Source organism: Thamnophis elegans, chromosome 6, assembly GCF_009769535.1.
Source record: "Thamnophis elegans isolate rThaEle1 chromosome 6, rThaEle1.pri, whole genome shotgun sequence".
Lineage (NCBI taxonomy): Eukaryota > Metazoa > Chordata > Lepidosauria > Squamata > Colubridae > Thamnophis > Thamnophis elegans.
Genome location: NC_045546.1, coordinates 8,587,994 through 8,606,341, shown reverse-complemented (window position 1 = coordinate 8,606,341; position 18,348 = coordinate 8,587,994). Strand labels below are relative to the sequence as shown.

General features: G+C 42.9%; 1 protein-coding gene across 5 annotated transcripts in view; it reads left to right on the top strand.

Annotated features, from left to right (window-relative positions):
• Positions 1-8,261: 8,261 nt before the first annotated feature.
• The window catches only part of GRM5 (glutamate metabotropic receptor 5), a 279,818-nt gene continuing 269,731 nt past the window's right edge, over positions 8,262-18,348 (top strand). For 3 of the 5 annotated variants that reach the window (XM_032219954.1, XM_032219958.1, XM_032219955.1), the window contains exon 1: positions 8,280-8,952. In XM_032219954.1, coding sequence (XP_032075845.1) covers positions 8,280-8,952 — 673 coding nt within the window. Of the gene's footprint in view, positions 8,953-18,348 lie in introns of all 5 variants that reach the window. The other 2 variants (XM_032219956.1, XM_032219957.1) reach the window with 2 other exon arrangements.

Sequence of the window (18,348 nt, the reverse complement as noted above, 5' to 3'; positions counted from 1 at the left end):
ATATGAACCAGTTGTCAAGCATCCATCCAAATGTAAATCACCTGAGTGCTATGGTCATAAGCGTGAAAAAAATCACTTTCTTTTGTGTCATTGTAACCTCGAATGGTCAATAAATGAACTGTTGTAAGTCAAGGACTATCTGCATACTCACCACATCACTAAGATCAAAAACATAAGAGAACCTGTCCCCCACCCCCCTTTAAGTAGTACTTAAGTGCCAGTGAAACAAATGATTTCTCATAATGAAGGTCAAGCTTTTGGTGATCAAAAGCTGAACGTTAACAATGGGAGGAAGTTGAGGTGGTGGTTATGAAATGAATAAGGCTATATCAGAAATATCGGCACGTAGAGAGAAGTTTGGAGGATTGTTTCATTTTAAACAGTGTGGGTTGGTTTTTTGTGGGGGGAGTTCTGCTTAAGATTACCTTGCCAACATTCAGCGATCATTTTTTTAATTTAATTTTATTTAGCTCATCAAACATGTACAAGATAACAGGTATAAGTATAAACATGGCCATGAACAAGGGAAATGAGTACAAATAAATGGGGACAGTAGGACAGGGATGGTAGAGGCATGCTGGTGGGCTTATGCATGCCCCCTTTATGGACCTTTTAGGAATGGGGTGAGGTCAACAGTAGACAGTCTAAGGTTAAAGTTTTGGGGGTTTGGGGAAGAAACCCCAGAGTCAGGTAGGGCATTCCAGGCATTGACCCCTCTGTTGCTGAAGTCGCATTTTCTGAAATCGAATTTGAACCTTGAGTTTGTGTCCCTTGTTTGCTGAAGTATTATTGAGGTCGAAGCTCAACAATCATGATTTATAATATAATAAACATTCATGGATATATATATATAAATAATGCAAATAGTTATAATAAATGAATCATGATCAAATGGAGCTCTGAAGTCATCTTCTCAGGGGCCACAGAACACTTAACCTTAAGGTGGATTCTGAAACAGGTATAAAGCATATTCATTGAGACTGTTTTTTTCAATAGCATTTTCTTAAGAGAGAAAGCAACTTGCAGCAGCTAAAAACCTGGGAACGAATATGGAAAACGGGAGGTTCCAGGGAATTCTTTTGAGTTCGAAGAGACTGATTGTGAGAGTTCACTGCTGTTATCCCCCAGCTGTCATGCATTTCAGCCTTTTCATCTGGAAATATTGTGAGATGTGATGCTTTCAAGAGATTCCAGTCATTCTTTTTAAAAAAATCTATCTATCTATCTATATATATTTTCTGAGTCATTGGGCATGTAATTTGGGCATCTACAGGTAATTTCTTCCATCATGAATTTGCTGGTCTTTTAGATATCTCTGTCTTAATAGAGGCTTATATACAGCAAGAACTAGTGTAAACTATATTGATTAAGCTGATTAATCCATCAACCGTATCAAAGACCAATCCAGAAAGAGAGGGGGGGAAATTGATCGGCACCAGGAGAAAAAAGAAATCAGGTCTTAAATCAAATCACCCTTGTGACTATGATTGTTAATAGCCAAGCTTAAATAAAATTAAAACCATGAAGTAAGGCACTGAAATGAAAGCTAAAATTTAAGCCGTCATGCTTTAAAATCATCATCACCACAATCAAATCCAAGTTGTTTTCTTGGATCAGACCCTTCACCTCCTTTTTTAAAAAAGAGATTGGTTTGTAGCAGGAAAAATGCAGTTTTTAAAAAAGCCTAATTTTCTTTATGTAAAGAAAATTAGCTTTTGTACATAAACTGATATTCAGAAGAGTGACCACTTGATTTTTCCACATGCTTTTACTTCTCTGGATTTGCTTTAAAAAATGATTGAATTGATCCAGAATAAGTCTCTCTGCTTCGTATAAAAATGGATCCTTCTCTTCACCTAGTCTATTCTGATGATTTATATTTCAAAGGATTTTACTTTCCTCTTTTAAAGGGCTGGGCAAGATTTGATTTTTTTTTCCTATTTGCAATGCAAAATGAAACGAATATAGAAAGTTTACTGTCAGCAGAAAAGAGCATGAATGATAGCAATCCCTCAAGTCTAGAAAAATGCATTTCATTTTGCTCACCTTTCCAATCCTCAGTCATGGAATTTTTAAAATGGGATAGTAATATTTTATACTGCTCCCATACGCCACTGTCTCTTGCAGGAAGCCCAGAGAAGAAGAAAAAATATTTCTGCTTATTCCATCACAATCAAAAAGTCATTTTTGACCTACCTGGGCACCATTCTAACACAAAATGTATAGTTCGATATCTAGTTAGTTTTTTTAAAAATCTGTTTTATTTTTAAGGATTTTCTCTTTGGGGTATGTGGGTGGGCAGTTGTTAGAGCTGTACATTTAGTATATTTTACCAAACCAGACAAGGAAAGTATCAAAATAGTGTGTGCTGATTGAAGCTGCTGTGTTAATTAGCCAATCGTAATGCATCCGGCAATAGAATTGCATCAAAATAAAAACAGTTTTGCTGAATGATTAGTCATGGTGGAAATGCAAATTTGAGACTATTTTTTTTCCAGGATCCCTCCATTCTTGAACATAAGAAAGAATAGCTGTGTGTGGATCTTTTAAAAAAAAAAGTCCATTGCTTGATTAGATTGCAAAACACAATAGTTTAGTATTAACAGTTGTGTCAAATTCCAATTCTTATAATGCCTGGATAACTTGGAGGCTGGGTAGTCAGCCATTCCATAATTTATCCATGTTGTGTAATGAAATTGTTTTGGTGTTTGTTGCTGTTATAATGATCTGTGGTTTTATGACATGCCATAAATTGTCCACGGGGCTTTAACGGAGCTATTCCATAGAATATAATCTCTCAAAATACAGTGCTGTTGACTCAGTCGTAGCAATTTATACCATCTTGAATGTCAAGATCCTTAAGAAACCTACTTGGGTATTTTCCAGCTAAATTCAGACCATAGGAAGATACCGTAGTGTCCATTACATACCCACTGCACCATTTTGGAGATACTTGCTAAATGCTTTACACATCTTTCTTTTTTTTAAAAAAAAAAATGTTCCCTTTGCTATTCAAGATAAGACAAAAAAGACTTTTATCTCCTCTCTTTTATGTTGCAAATATCATTCCTCCCCTTGTTTTATAAAATGCTCCCTAAGTCGAACAGTTGAAAGAAGCAGAATGGAAAATCTGACAAGTCCAGTAAGTTGGCACCGCTAGTGGGCGCTCTTACAACAACATCTGCAGTTTAAAAGAAACTGTTTTCTGGAGCCCAGGATCTAGATATTTAGACATTTATTCCTTCACCGAAAGAAAGGAAGGAAGGAAGGAAGGAAGGAAGGAAGGAAGGAAGGAAGGAAGGAAGGAAGAAAGAAAGAAAGAAAGAAAGAAAGAAAGGGAATTTTGTTCTTCTTCTCTGCACTCTCTCAAGCATTTCTACATCTTTTTTATAATGTGGTGACCAAAACTAGATGCAGAATTCTACATGTGGTCTTACTAAGGCTTTAGAAAGCAGTATTAGAACTTCACGTGATCTTGATTCTATCCCTCTGTTAATGCAACCTAGGATTGCATTGGCTTTTTTGGCTGTTGCCGCACACGGCTGGCTCCTATTTAAGTGATTGTCCACTAAGACTCCAAGATCCCTCTCACAGTTGCTGCTATTGAGCCAGGTTCCACTTAATTGCTACCCGTGCTTTGGGTTTTTCTTGCCTAAATGTAAAACCTTATTGAATTGAATTTTGATGGAGAGGGCCCAGTGTTCACATCTGTCAAGATCCATCAGATTCCTAGAGATAGTGGTTCACATTCAGATTGTGAATGGTGGCTGTTTGCATTGGTGGCTTCTGCTCCTTTGTCTTTCTCACACACAGAGAATAGAATAACAGAGTTGGAAGGGACCTTGGAGGTCTTCTAGTCCAGCCCCCCTGCTTAGGCAGTAAACCCTATACCACTTCAGACAAATGGTTGTCCAATCTCTTCTTAAAAACTTCCAGTGTTGGAGCATTCACAACTTCTGGAGGCAAGTCGTTCCATTGGTTAATTTTTCTAATTTCTCCTTAGTTCTAGGTTGTTTCTCTCCTTGATTAGTTTCCACCCATTGCTTCTTGTCCTGCCCTTGGGTGCTTTGGAAAATAGCTGGACTCCCTCTTCTTTGTGGCATCCGCTGAGATATTGGAACACTGCTATCATGTCTCCCCTAGTCCTTCTTTTCATTTCTAGTCTAGCTTGCAATTTGGTACTCTTTGAGAGTGTGAAACATGAAAATATTAACTGCGCCTAGCTTTCCAGACCAACTTTAAAACTGACACTTATTGAGAAAACCACAGAAAATCTTCTGTGAACACAAAGTAAGTGATACAAAACCAGAGGTAGGTAGTCCTTGACTTGCAATCACAATTTGGACCATACTTTCTGTTGCTAAGCAAGGTGAATTGTGCCTTATTTTATGCCACGATTGTTAAAGCGAATCGCTGCAGTTAGTTCACTCACACAATTGTTGAGCCCATCCAGCTTCCCTCGTGGACTCGGCTTTTCAGAAGCCATCTGGGAAGGTTGTACATAACGGTCTCATGGACCTGGGATGTTGCACCAGGAATACACACTTGTTGCTCAAGGCCTGAATGTTAATGTGACGCTGGGGATGCTGCAATAGTCGTAAGGGTGAGGCGTGATTGTACGTCACTCTTTTCAGTGCCATTGTAACTTCAAAAGGTTGCTAAATGAATGATTGTAAGTCAAGGACTATCGGTATACATATACCGAAGGTGATTCTTTGTATCTAAGTTTGCAAAGTTAGATCTTCCTTCTTTCCTTCCTTCCTTCCTTCCTTCCTTCCTTCCTTCCTTCTTTCTCTTTCTCTCTGTCTTTCCTTCCTTTTTCATCCTTCCTTCCTTCCCTCCCTCCCTCTCTCCTTTCTATTTCTTTCCTCCCTCCCTCCCTCCTTTCTTTTTCTTTCTTTTCTTCCTTCCTTTCCTCCTTCCTTCCCTCCCTCCTTTCTCTTTCTTTCTTTCTTTCTTTCTCTCTCTTTCTTTATTTCTTTCTTTTCTTTCTTCCTTCCTTTCCCTCCTTCTTCTGTCCCTCCTTTCTTTTTCCTTCCTTCCTTCCTTCCTTCCTTCCTTCCTTCTTTCTCTTTCTCTCTCTGTCTTTCCTTCCTTTTTCTTCCATCCTTCCTTCCTTCCCTCCCTCCCTCTCTCCTTTCTATTTCTTTCCTCCCTCCCTCGCTCCCTCTCTCCCTTTTTTCCATCTCTCTGTGGCTGGACAAGAGTAGTATTTTCTGAAAAAAGAAGTGGCTGAATTAATACTATTAGGAAACATCTGACAGTGTCGAAAGATAATTGGCAGGAATATTGAATCTAAAATTCTTAAAGACCTAGCTTCTGGGGCCAATAATTTCAAATAATTTGAACGGCAGTCCAAAACTTTAGTTTAATTACTTCTCGTAAAATTTATTATATTATTTTTTTTTAATCTCCCAAAGCTTAAATCGTTTTTCCTTTCCTATCACTTTTGTGCTCTAGTTTTATATTAATCGGGAAATGCCTTCAGCTTTGCTTGTATTTTGTAGATGGTCCAAATACATTAACAACTGTTCCTTCCTTGGGATCAGCCCCACTGACCATCCTTAGTGAATTAAAATAAAGGTAGTCCTCAACTTACAATAATAGTTGAGCCCAAAATTTATGTTGCTAAGTGAGAAATTTGTTAAGTGAGTTTTCACCCATTTTGCAACTTCTCTTGCCACATCATTGCGGTTGTTAATAGCAATAGCAATAGTACTTAGACTTATATTCTACTTTACCGTGCTTTACAGCCCTTTCTAAGCGGTTCAGCTCAATTGGTAGTAGTTTGGCGGCCTGGGTCGCTGGAACCGGCAGCGATGCAGGACTGCCACGCCCCCGAACCAGTTCTCCTGGCAGCGCCATAGGATGCTGCCATCTTGTTTTGTGCTTTTGTGCATGCACCGCGCATCAAGCACATGCACCAAGTACATGCATCAAGCGCATACATCAAGTACACGCATCAAGCACACGCATCAAGCACATGTATCAAGCACACGCATCAAGCACACGCATCAAGCACATGCACCAAGCGCATGCACCAAGCACATGACCAAGCGCATGCATCAAGCGCATGCGTCAAGTGCATGCATCAAGAGCAGTGCTCCCATGAGCGAACCAGCAACAGTGACTGCTAGAACCCACCCCTGGGTCATAAGTGTGAAAAGGATCATGCCACTTCTTTTCCAGTACCGCTCTAACTTTGAATGGTCACTAAACAAACTGTTGTAAGTAGAAGACAGTGGTGGGTCGCAGGCAGTACGCCCCAGTATGGGCATACCGGAGCCTGCCCGGAGCACTGGGTACCGTTCAGGTACAGTGCTCCGCAGGGCCCACCTGGCCTCCCGAGCTCCTTACCTGTCCTTTAAGCCTTTGGCCTTCCGCGCACATGCATGGTGTGTACGGCGCCTATGCGAAACTCCGGTGAGCAACTGGAGCGTCGTGGAGGCTTGCGGAAGCGTTGCATCCATGTGGGCAATGCCGGCCCCGTTCCAACTGGTACGGAACCCACCACTGGTAGAGGACTACCTGTAAGCCCACAGAGGGAGGCCTGCTTTGCCAAATAAGGATGGTGATACTATTTTCAGTTTGGGGAGAGAAAAAATAACCAGAAGAATAGAAAGCCGCCCTTTGAAAAATGTACAGGAAGGGAAAAATTCTATTCAGGTGTAAGATTCTACCGAAGCCTATTAATTTAAGGAAGGTACTTTAAATGCATCGGCATTTGTAAAGGATATTGAATTGCCTTTGGAGGGATACAATAAGCAGTTAAGAGCTGCAATAGAAGAAAACAGATTGTGCTGTAATTAAACGGAGCTTGGCTCACCCAAATGACAGGGCTTTGTTGCAGAGCTCAAATTTAACAACAAAGCCATCCAAAGCTCAACCACCCACCAAAGACTCTTACGCTAGGCTCTCCCTTGCAAGTCCATAATCAGGGCACTACGTGAACAGTAATACCTGGGCTTTTTCAGGACTCTTTGTTATAGGCCTGTATTGTCAGAGAGGCCAAAAGATAGGAAGTCGAAATAAGGCCCCTTTGCACAAATATCAATCAGAACAGAGCTGGAAGGGGCCTTGGAGGTCTTGGAGTCCAACCCCCTTGGAGACCCTTTAGCATTTCAGACAAATGGGTATCCAGTCTCTTTTTAAAAATCTCCAGTGATCAAAGTACCCACAACTTCTGAAGGCAAAGCCGTTCCACTCAGTGGTGGGTTTCAAAAAATTTCGCTACCGGTTTGGTGGGCGTGGCTAGGTGGAGGGGCGGTTCCACCACAAAACCGCGGTAGACAAAAGCGCGCTCGACGAAAGCGCGTACGTGACGTCATCACAGCGCGACGAAAACATCGCGCTGTGATCGATAAATGTAAAAATAAAGCGAAAACCTTACCCTAACCCCCCCCAAACCTAACCCTAAACCTAAACCCTAAACCTAACCCTAAGCCTAACCCTTAACCTAACCCTAAACCTAACCCTTAACCTAATGCTAAACCTAACGCTAACCCTTAACCTAACGCTAAACGTAACCCTAACGCTCTAAACCTAACCCTAACCCTTAACCTAACCCTAACCCTAAACCTAACCCTTCCCTTTATGTGAATCGGCTTGCTGTAATTTAATTTTTATTTCAATTTTTAATTTTTTTCGTCGCGCTGTGATGACGTCAAATGCGCGCTTTCGTCGAGCGCGCTTTTGTGGACCGCGGTTTTGACGGGGCACAGGAGGGGCATGTGACTGAGTGGACGTGGCCAATTGATGTCACTCATGCCCATGCCCACTCAGTCACATGACGCTCCCCCTCCAAGCCACGCCCACCAAACCGGTAGCAAATTATTGGTGGCGTTATGCTGACATTGTAAATCATCCTGCGAAATCATCCTGTAAAACACTGCGAAATAGTATATAAGTGTAAGCGCTATTTCTATTTCCTTGATATTCCAGTAAGCATCAAAACAAGCTGGTGCTCTATCTAGAATAGCTGTTGAGGTGTTTCAAGTTTATAAGTGCTCATTTATTTATTTTTTTTAAAAAATAACCTTTCCCTTCATCTTTTTCTTAAAGATTTTGAAGGTTATGATTGCATCCTTCCTACCTTCTGAGCAAATGAGAAGACGTTGGCCATAGTCTAGAAGATGCTTGGAAACACCCAGTTGCTCCTCAGCTCGATGGCTTCGATTCCTACAAAGACTCGCTGATTGCTTTTAAAAAAAGAGAGAAAGGAAGGGTCACCCTTTGTCATCTCATCATGCTTCCAATTCTGGCTTAAACAGCTCCCTAAAATGCTCTTTCTGCTTCTTCTCTGGTTCTTGAAGGAAAATGTTTGCGGGAACTTTAGTGCTTTGGTTTCTGCTCAGGCCAATGAAAGACGGGTGGTGGCCTACATGCCGGGAGATATTATCATCGGGGCCCTCTTCTCAGTCCATCATCAGCCATCCGTTGACAAGGTCCACGAGAGAAAATGTGGAGAGGTGAGAGAACAATATGGGATCCAGAGAGTGGAAGCAATGCTTCACACCCTTGATCGTATCAACCAGAATCAAACTCTGTTACCCAACATAACCTTGGGTTGCGAAATACGGGACTCGTGCTGGCATTCGGCAGTTGCGCTTGAGCAGAGCATTGAATTCATCCGCGATTCCCTCATCTCGGCGGAAGAAGAAGAAGGGCTGATGAAGTGTGTCGATGGCTCTACGTCTCTCTACCGCTCTAAGAAGCCCATTGTCGGTGTGATAGGTCCCGGGTCCAGTTCCGTGGCAATCCAGGTCCAAAATCTGTTGCAGCTTTTCAACATACCTCAGATTGCCTACTCGGCCACAAGCATGGACTTGAGCGACAAGACTTTATTTAAGTATTTCATGCGGGTGGTGCCTTCGGACGCACAGCAGGCCCGGGCTATGGTGGACATTGTCAAGAGGTACAACTGGACGTACGTTTCTGCAGTACATACAGAAGGTAAGAAGGTTCTTCTTTTGTTGTTGTTGTTGTTTTGTACATGAGGCTCCATGTTCCATTATATGCTCTCTCTCCTCCTGTGTTAAATAGCAGAGACAGCACAGACACCTACACACAACCGTCTGGATTTACTGTTTAATATTTAGGGTCGACCACTGCTGCATTTTGCCTTCGTTTCATGAATGTCCTAATGATCTTATTTATCACATGTCCAAATAATTTGTAATTATTTCACTAGACAACCCGTGAACCATTGGGGTCATTGCTTCTTTACTTAAACAGAGAAAAAGTATTGCCACAGGCAAGGCAAAATAGTATTGGAAGCAGGGGTGGGCTTCAAATGTTTCAGCAACGGGTTCTCTGCCTGGTTGCTGGGTGGGCGTGGACATGGTGGATGTGGCCTAGTCAGCCTCCTGCAACAGGGTGGGGGGGGAGGGGTTGCCTTTCCCAGGTTCTGGAAACTTTCCTCAAGCTTCTGGGAGGGAAAAAACTCCGGAAGCCAGAAATGGGCCTGTTTCTGGCTTTCTGGAACTTCTAGGAGACCCATTTTTCCCCCTCACTGAGCCTCTGCAGGGGCCCTGTACTTACCCTATTTTTCGGAGTATAAGACGAATCTTTTCCCCTCAAAAAAGAGGCTGAAAATCTGGGTGCATCTTATACACTGAATACAGCATTTTTGCCTCCCAAAACCCCGCCCCTTCACCAAAATGGCCGTTCATAGCCTCTAGGAAGCTTTCAGAATGCTCTTGGGGGCTGAAGAGTGCAGAAATGAGTGAAAAACAGGCCAATTTTTGTTCAATTTTGTTCCCCCCCAGCCCCCAGGAGCACTCTACAAGCCTCCTAAAGGCTATTCATGCCCTTTTTCTGGGGGGAAGGGGGGAACAGGCCCGTTTTTGCGAAAAACGGGTCATTTTTGGGATGTCTGCAGAGTGCAAACACTTTTTTTTTATTTGCCTCTTCAAAATCTTGATGCGTCTTATACTCCGAAAAATATGATAGTTTGCATCCAAAATGGGCCGCGTAGAGTTTCTTGGGAGGGGAAGGGTGGGTGGGGCTAGCCAGGGGTGGGATTTGGAGGTTTTCTGAACTGGCCATAATGTTAGCTACGGGTTTTGCTGAACCTGGGCGAATCCGTAGCAGCCCACCCCTGATTGGAGCAGGGGCAACTTCCTGCAGGCTTCCCCAGCGACTTTGTTCCTCCTCTGTCTTTCCTTTCTTCCCTCTCAGGTAAACCAGAGGGGGAAATATGATTAGATGGGTTTATTTTACTTTATTATAAGAACACCTTAATATCGCAAGTCTGAAGTACAACCGGTTTTCACACTTACAACCATTGCCGTATCCCCATGGACATGTGATCAAAATTCAGCTGCTTGGCAACTGACTCATATTTATACAATAACAGTGTCCCCGGGGTCATGTGATCTCTTTTTACGATCTTATGACAAGCAAAGTTCAATGAGGGAGCCAGATTCACTTAAAACCATATTACCAATTTAACAACTGTGATGATTCACTGAACAGTGAATCATCACAGTTGCGATGTGATTATCACAGAATGTGGCAAGAAAGCTCGTAAAATGGGGGGAAATAGTCACTTAACAAATGTCTCGCTTAGCAACGGCAATGTTGGGCTCAATGGTGATTGTAAGTCAGTGGTGGGTTTCAAAAATTGTTTGAACCTACTCTGTGGGTGTGGCCTCCTTTGTGGGAGTGGCTTGCCACCCATGTGACTGGATGGGAGTGGCTTGCCGCCCATGTGACCGGATATGAAGATGCTGACGACACTTGTCAGAACCACCTTAAATTCCCTCACACACAGCACTGGCCTGCATAAGAATAGGATGTAAACTTGTTTTTTAAAAGGCATCTTTGTTTTGCGTTAAAACAACTTCAACACACGCAATGTTCTGATTGCACCACAAACGCAGTAGTCATCCTTACCTTTCACAGAGGCCCTGAGTTTTATAAATATGAGCATGACAGTGTAGAATAATCATATCCAAGGACCAGTGGTGGGTTTCAAAAAATATTGGAACCTTTTCTGTAGGTATGGCCGGCTTTCCCGGTCCACTGGTGGAACCTCTTCCAACCGGTTTGGTAGATTTGATGAACTGGTTCTACTGAATAGGTGCGAACTGGTAGGAACCCACCTTTGTTGTAAATCGAGGACTAGCCGTATATAGCCCAGCAAGTGTATTTGGGAAGACAGCCATTATTAATTCATTGTTTAAGCGGTTTATCGTGTCTATTACCATAATACGTTTGCATTCCTCATAATAATTAAAAGGCTAATGATGTATTATATTGTGTGGATTCCATGATAGACTAAAGGTGTCTTTTCATGTCTTTTAGGCAACTGCTTGCTCCATCTGCAGATTTAAACATCTGTATGATCCCCTTACAAGGGGCTAAGACGCTGAGCTTGTCGATCAGAAAGGTCGGCAGTTCGGCGGTTCGAATCCCTAGCGCTACGTAATGGAGTGAGCTCCCGTTACTTCTCCCAGCTTCTGCCAACCTAGCAGTTCGAAAGCACGTAAAAAATGCAAGTAGAAAAATAGGAACCACCTTTGGTGGGAAGGTAACAGCTTTTCTGTGCCCCTTCTGCATTTAGTCATGCCGGCCACATGACCACGGAGACGTCTTCGGACAGTGCTGGCTCTTCGGCTTTGAAACGGAGATGAGCACCACCCCCTAGAGTCGGGAATGACTAGCACACATGTGCGGGGGAACCTTTATCTTTAAGCTACTTAATTTTGTGTGTCATACCCTGCCTTTCTTGTAAGAGCTGGATATCTTTTTTCAGTTTATTGCGGGATTTGATGGGGCTGAGAGAGAGAGATTTAGCCCAAGCCACTACAAGTTGCCATGAACTAGAATCTGGTTTCTCCACTGCAACACTTTAACCACTATTGCAAGCTCACATCAAGCTAATTCCATCGCTTGGGATTAAAAAAGAGGCGATCTCATGGATTGTTAATTGAGTAAAGAACAGGAATTGGAGAATAGGAGTCAAGGAACAATTTATAAATTCTAGAGAAATTTGGAGTGAGGTCTTCTAGGGCAGTGTTTCTCAACCTTGGCAACTTGAAGATGTCTGGACCTCAACTCCCAGAATTCCCCAGCCAGCATTCGCTGGCTGGGGAATTCTGGGAGTTGAGGTCCAGACATCTTCAAGTTGCCAAGGTTGAGAAACACTGTTCTAGGGAGTCAGTGCTCAGGCTGCTATCTGTGGAGATTCTCAATCATCCAGGTCATGGTTGTCCCAAAAGTGTTTTTTTTTTTTCAAAAGGCAAATGAACTTTCTTGGGTTTTCCTTGAAGACGTTTTGCTTCTTATCTAAGAAGCTTCCTCAGTCAGAACTGAAGAACCTTCTTGGATGCAAAGCAAAACGTCTTCAAGGGAAAAAAAAACCCAAGAAAGTCCACTTGGGTGGTAGGTTTTCATTAGCATAGAAATGATCTGGAGAGATTTGCCATTCTTGACCCGGGGAACAGGAGATGTCGCAATAAGTTGAGGGCCATTGACGTCAATCTCCTTAGACAGGACGTCATGAGTTGAACTTGACGCTAATGGGAAGAAGGATTTCCATGTCATTAACCACTGAAACGAAGCACTTAACCCAAAAGTCCTTTAGTTGACATTATGAAAATGCCTGGCTAATTAGCTTAATGAAACAGGCCCACCGCCAGACTATTCATCACAATGGTGGCAACTATGAGCAATATAAGAGATAAAGGTACATGCAAATTGGGTTACACAGCAAGGCCAACACTTGGTAATTGGGGACACTGGATTCTTTGGGTAGATAAGCATCTTGATCATGTCCAAAATAAAAAAAAATATCTAGTGATACCAGTTGACCAATCACATCCGCAAGATGTAAGGAATAAGACCTCCAGCCTCTTGTGATGTGCTGGAACGGAAAATTTTTAGGGCATTCCATGGAGAAATTGCTCATTCATGTCCTATGACGTTTTGTAGAATGCTATCCTAAACAGTATCTTTGAGTCAAATTTTTGAGTTACTCTTCCAATCCAACCTTGTATCTTATGTCCTGTGCTTCTTTTGACGTTGCAATGCTTATCCATGGTGGCATATTGATTAAATACAGTATTGACGCTGAGCTTGTCGATCAGAAAGGTCGGCAGTTCAGCAGTTTGAATCCCTAGTGCCATGTAACAGAGTGAGCTCCCGTTACTTGTCCCAGCTTCTGCCAACCTAGCAGTTCAAAAGCATGTAAAAAATGCAAGTAGAAAAATAGGAACCACCTTTGGTGGGAAGGTAACAGCATTCCATGTGCCTTCGACCTTTAGTCATGCTGGCCATATGACCACAGAGACATCTTCAGACAGTGCTGGCTCTTCGGCTTTGAAACAGATGAGCACTGCCCCCTAGAGTCAGGAAAGACTAGCACATATGTGCAAGGGGAACCTTTACTTGTACCTGTTGTATTGAATCAAGGAACTAGGCTAAGTATATATAAACAGACAGCAAATCCCATCCAGTACTGATGATGTTACTTAGTTGGGTAAGAAAACAGCCAAGCTCAGAGAGCACCAGGGACCCCATAATTCAATCCTGAGCTACAAAGATTCTTTTCTGTGACAGAGTTGGTTATTTCTCATGGAAGAACCTTCACTGTCGAGCCCCAGGGAAATCAAGAGATTCAGGCAGTTCAAATAAGTATAAAGATTTATTGCTCGTTACAAGAATCTGACCAACTAACAGTCAAGGGAAATGAGCGGGAGATAAGAAAAGCATTCAAGATGGGCTGGATTTAGATCTCTAGTGGATGTGCAAGGGCTTATGATTTATGACATATTTGACCCCTTCCTCAGGCTTACCCTGGTCATCTTTTACATCTACTATAACATCTGTGGGAAGCTACTAATAGTGCATGTTAGAATTTTACTGCTAACGTTAGAATATTTGTTTCCATTTTCTTCCTCCCAAATTCCATGGAGGTATTTTAAAAATGTCCACCGAGTCAATGCAATAGAAGATTTGATGGTTACGTGGCACTGGTTGTGGACTTACAAAACGAACCATTTGGTGTATAAGGAGAAATAGTCTTTGTTTGTTGGCCCCAATCCAAGTAAATTAGTTGTGCTAATGAAGTGCCTGTGATTTCACAGGGAGCCAGTTAAAAAAATTAAAACTTTGTTTGGAACAATGCCTTTAAAGGCTTCTTTCTTGTTAAAATATATTTTTTTCATTTTCATTCTAAGAAGTTTATTTCACATTTCTCCGTGAAGCTGCTGAGATAGCTAATAACCAGGTCGTTGTATAAAATTCAGTAAAACAAATGAAGATTCAAAGATGAAAAAAAATGGAGAAACAAACAGCAGTAAAACAAATTAGAGTTGCACCCACTAACAGCTTTCTAGCAATAAAACGTTTCATCTGCTCACTCCCTGAGCCTAGGATCCATGCTTCAATAGCTTCCCCTCTCATCAAAGGAAATTAAATTTATAATGGACTTTCTAACGAACAGCAAACTTCCCAGAGAGGAGATTTTTGGGGGGCGAGCTACAAACTTTAGATGGAAATCCCAGTTTTATTAAATGTGTACTTTTCTCCAGCCAATCAAAATTCGAGATTAAACCTCCCAGGAATCTCTATGCGGCCAGTTCATCATGCCAGGTAAGTGCTCCGGGGGGGGGGGGGGGGAACGACCCACTAGAGGTTCTAGAAGTCTGGAAACGGGCCTGTTTCTGGCCTCCAGAGGGCCTCCGGAGCCTGGGGAAGCAATTTTCACTCCCCTAGAGGCTTGAGGAAAGCCTCCGGAGCCTGGGGAGGGTGAAAAATGCCCTCTCACCCCAGCCGTGGTGCAGGAGGCCAACTAGGCCATGGCCACCATGGCCACGCCCACCCAGAAATGGGACAGTAAACCCACTGCAGTTTTTGAAGACTGCCCCTGATCAGATTCCATGCATGGAATGTCTCTATGACTATATAGGACAGACGGGGGAGTAACCACCAGATTGCAAGAACACAAGAGGAGATCCAAATTCATTGGTAGCGTCACACTGTAATGAACAAAGACACACATTCAATTTTGCAGCTACTAAGATTGTTGGACGAGCAAGCACAAAAACAGCCAGGGAGGTGATTGGGAAACAGGCCCTTTGTCAGTCAACAGGAGTGCTGATTTACCACCAGCCTATCAAGTACTTAGAAGGCCAGGGCTGGGCAGCACAAACAAACGACAGCCAAAGTCTTAATAACCAGCTAATAGCACCCCAATCAAAATCTAAAAAAGCCACATACAATAGGCATCACATAAATACCACACACAGAACAGCCCAAAGTACACATTGTGCTAGAGAGAAATTCCCTGAAGATGGGTCACAGCATGAGTCCGAAAGCTCAAGAAGACGAAACCTCTAGTCTCAGTGACCGACCCAGATTGGATCCTACAAAAGTAAAAGAAACATTTGCAAAGTGGGGAAAAAACACTAAAATGTCTATGGGTAAGAGACGTTCTCTGCGTTTCCCAAGGTTTGCTTTGGGATAAATTTGGGCTAAATATTTTGCTTTGTTCATGGAGGCTTGAGAACAGCTAAAAACAAAAGTGTTCTCTACAATATATATCTCATGCTCTCATGCCAGTCCTGGTTTCTGAAAGAGAGGCTTTTTCTTGAAGGATAAAATTTATGGCAAGTTTCCCTTCCTTCCTTCCTTCCTTCCTTCCTTCCTTCCTTCCTTCCTTCCTTCCTTCCTTCCTTCCTTCCTTCCTTCCTTATTTCCTTCCTTCCCTTCTTTATTTTCTTCCTTTTTTCTTTTTTCTTTCTTTCTGTCATTTTTCCCTTCCTTCCTTCCTTCCTTCCCTTCTTTATTTTCTTCCTTTTTTCTTCCTTTTTTCTTTCTTTCATTCTTTTTTTCCTTCCTTCCTTCCTTATTTCCTTCCTTTTTTCTTTCTTTCTTTTTTCTTTTGTTCTGTCCTTCTTTTTTCCCTTCCTTCCTTCCTTCCTTCCTTCCTTATTTCCTTCCTTTTTTCTTTTTCTTTTTTCTGTCTTTCTTTTTTCTTTCTTTCTCTCCTTTTTTTCCCTTCCTTCCTTCCTTCCTTGAATTTATTTTGCCGCCTATTTGCCCATGGCGACTCAATGTGGGTTACAGAATACAAAACCACATTGAAAACAATAAAAAACTAATAAAAAGAATCAAATAAATTAACGTAGTACAATATAACAAAATCACCCCCCTCCCACCCCTGCCCCAGCGACAGGAGATCACACAAGCCATTTAATGGGCTCCATCCCACTCTGGGTTCCCCAGGCTCAGCTGGCAGAACCAGGTTTTCAGCACCTTCCGGAAGAGTTTTAGGGGTGGCGGTGTTCTAATATCTGGGGGAAATGATGTTCCAGAAAGAGGGAGCCACCACGGAGAAGGCCATTCTTCTGGGTCCCACCAGGTGTATCTCCCTAGGGGATGGAACCCATAACCTTCCCTTCCTCCCCATTCTGATGGGTGGGGCAGATGTGACTGGCAAGAGATAGTTCCTCGGATTAACTGGTCCCAAGACATAAAGGGCTTTAAATGTGACAACCAGCACCTTGAATTGCACTCAGAAGCAAATCGGCAACCAATGTAGCTCTTGCAGGAGAAGTGATACATGCAGAGGTGGTGTTCAGCCAGTTCGGACCGGATTGCCCAAACCTGTAGCGGAAATTGCAGATGGGCCCACCCCCCCTGCCCCGGCTCTATGCCATCCTATTTAGGCATGTTTTTGAGGCCAGACACATGCGCGGAAGGTGCATGCATGAGCATGTGACCTCTAGACTGGACTACTGCAACGTGCTCTACATGGGGCAGCCCTTGAAGAGCATTCGGCGACTCCAGCTTGTCCAGAATGCAGCCGCGCGAGCGATCATGGGTGCACCTCGGTTCACCCACGTAACACCTATCCTCCGTGAGCTGCACTGGCTGCCTATTGGTCTTCGGATACGCTTCAAGGCGCTAGTCGTCACTTATAAAGCCCTTCATGGTATTGGACCTGGGTACTTGAGAGACCGCCTGCTGCCAATTACCTCCTCTAGACCGATTAGATCCCACAGATTAGGCCTCCTCCGAATTCCATCCGCCGGCCAGTGTCGACTGGCGACTACTCGGAGGAGAGCCTTCTCTGTGGCCGCTCCGACCCTCTGGAACGATCTCCCCGTGGAGATTCGAACCCTCACCACCCTCCAGACCTTCCGCAAAGCCCTTAAAACCTGGCTATTCCGACAGGCCTGGGGCTAAAAAGCTTCTACCCCCTTCTCGAATGGTATGACTGTTGTGTGTTTTAAATTATGTATTGTTGCGCGTTGTTTTAATTTTTGTCTGTATCCCCCTCCCTTGGTTGAGTTGTGAGCCGCCCTGAGTCCCCTTTGGGGGAAAGGGGCGGCATATAAATAAAATAAACATTCAACATTCAAAGTGCATGTGCGGAAGGCCGGTGGGCATGCGTGTGGTGAACCGGTGGTAACAAAATGTGAAACCCACTACTGGATACAGGTGCACACCGGGGTCTGCACAAAACCAGGCGGGCCACTGCATTTTGCACCAGCTGGAGCTTGCAGATGCTCTTCAAGGGCAGCCCCATATAGAGTTTGTTGCAATAAAAGTTACAGTAAGTTATTAGCAATACAATTGAACAACCAACCAAATTTAAAATGCAAGAAAACCTATGTGGGTTAGCCAGTGCAACGGTACTACAAAAATCATGTTTCAAGTGTTGCAAAGTCCTGCGTGTCCCTTAGGGGGGGATTTATTTGGAATATCTATTGGGTAAAGCACCAATGCAATTATATTTCTGTTGTCCTTGTTGTTCTCAGTCCAGGCAGGAAATTTTGCAGGTGATAAATTTGTGCTCTGGCATTTCTTTTGTTGAAAATGTCCTTCATCAAGTGTTTGTTGACCGTTGCAAAGTTCAGCCTTTGGGAGTGTGTCAGAGAGGAGGGTTGGCTCCCTCTAAAAATGTATTGGAAAGGTTAATTGGGATTGCTTGTGACAGAAGCATATAAAATTATGCATGGTGCGAACAGGAACACATTTTTTCACCTTCTCTCCATGTAAAACTCAGATCAAAGGACATCCGGGAAAGTTGGGTCATAAGAGATTAACGAAGGAATCAAATAACTATGCCTTCTCATCCATGTGTAATTGGAATTTTATCACCAGACCTGGAGATAAAATCAATCAGAATGACTTTTAGGGAGGTGAGAAAATATGTGGAACATACAGTTGCTGTGAAACATAAAGTCTCTGAATTAATTTCCAATATGGGCTATAATATAGTTCCTCAGTACATTTGCGGGAACTATTCCACTGGTTAATTGTCCTCACTGTCAGGAAATCCCTCCTTAGTTCTAGGTTGCTCCTTTCCTTGATTAGTTTTCACCCATTGCTTCT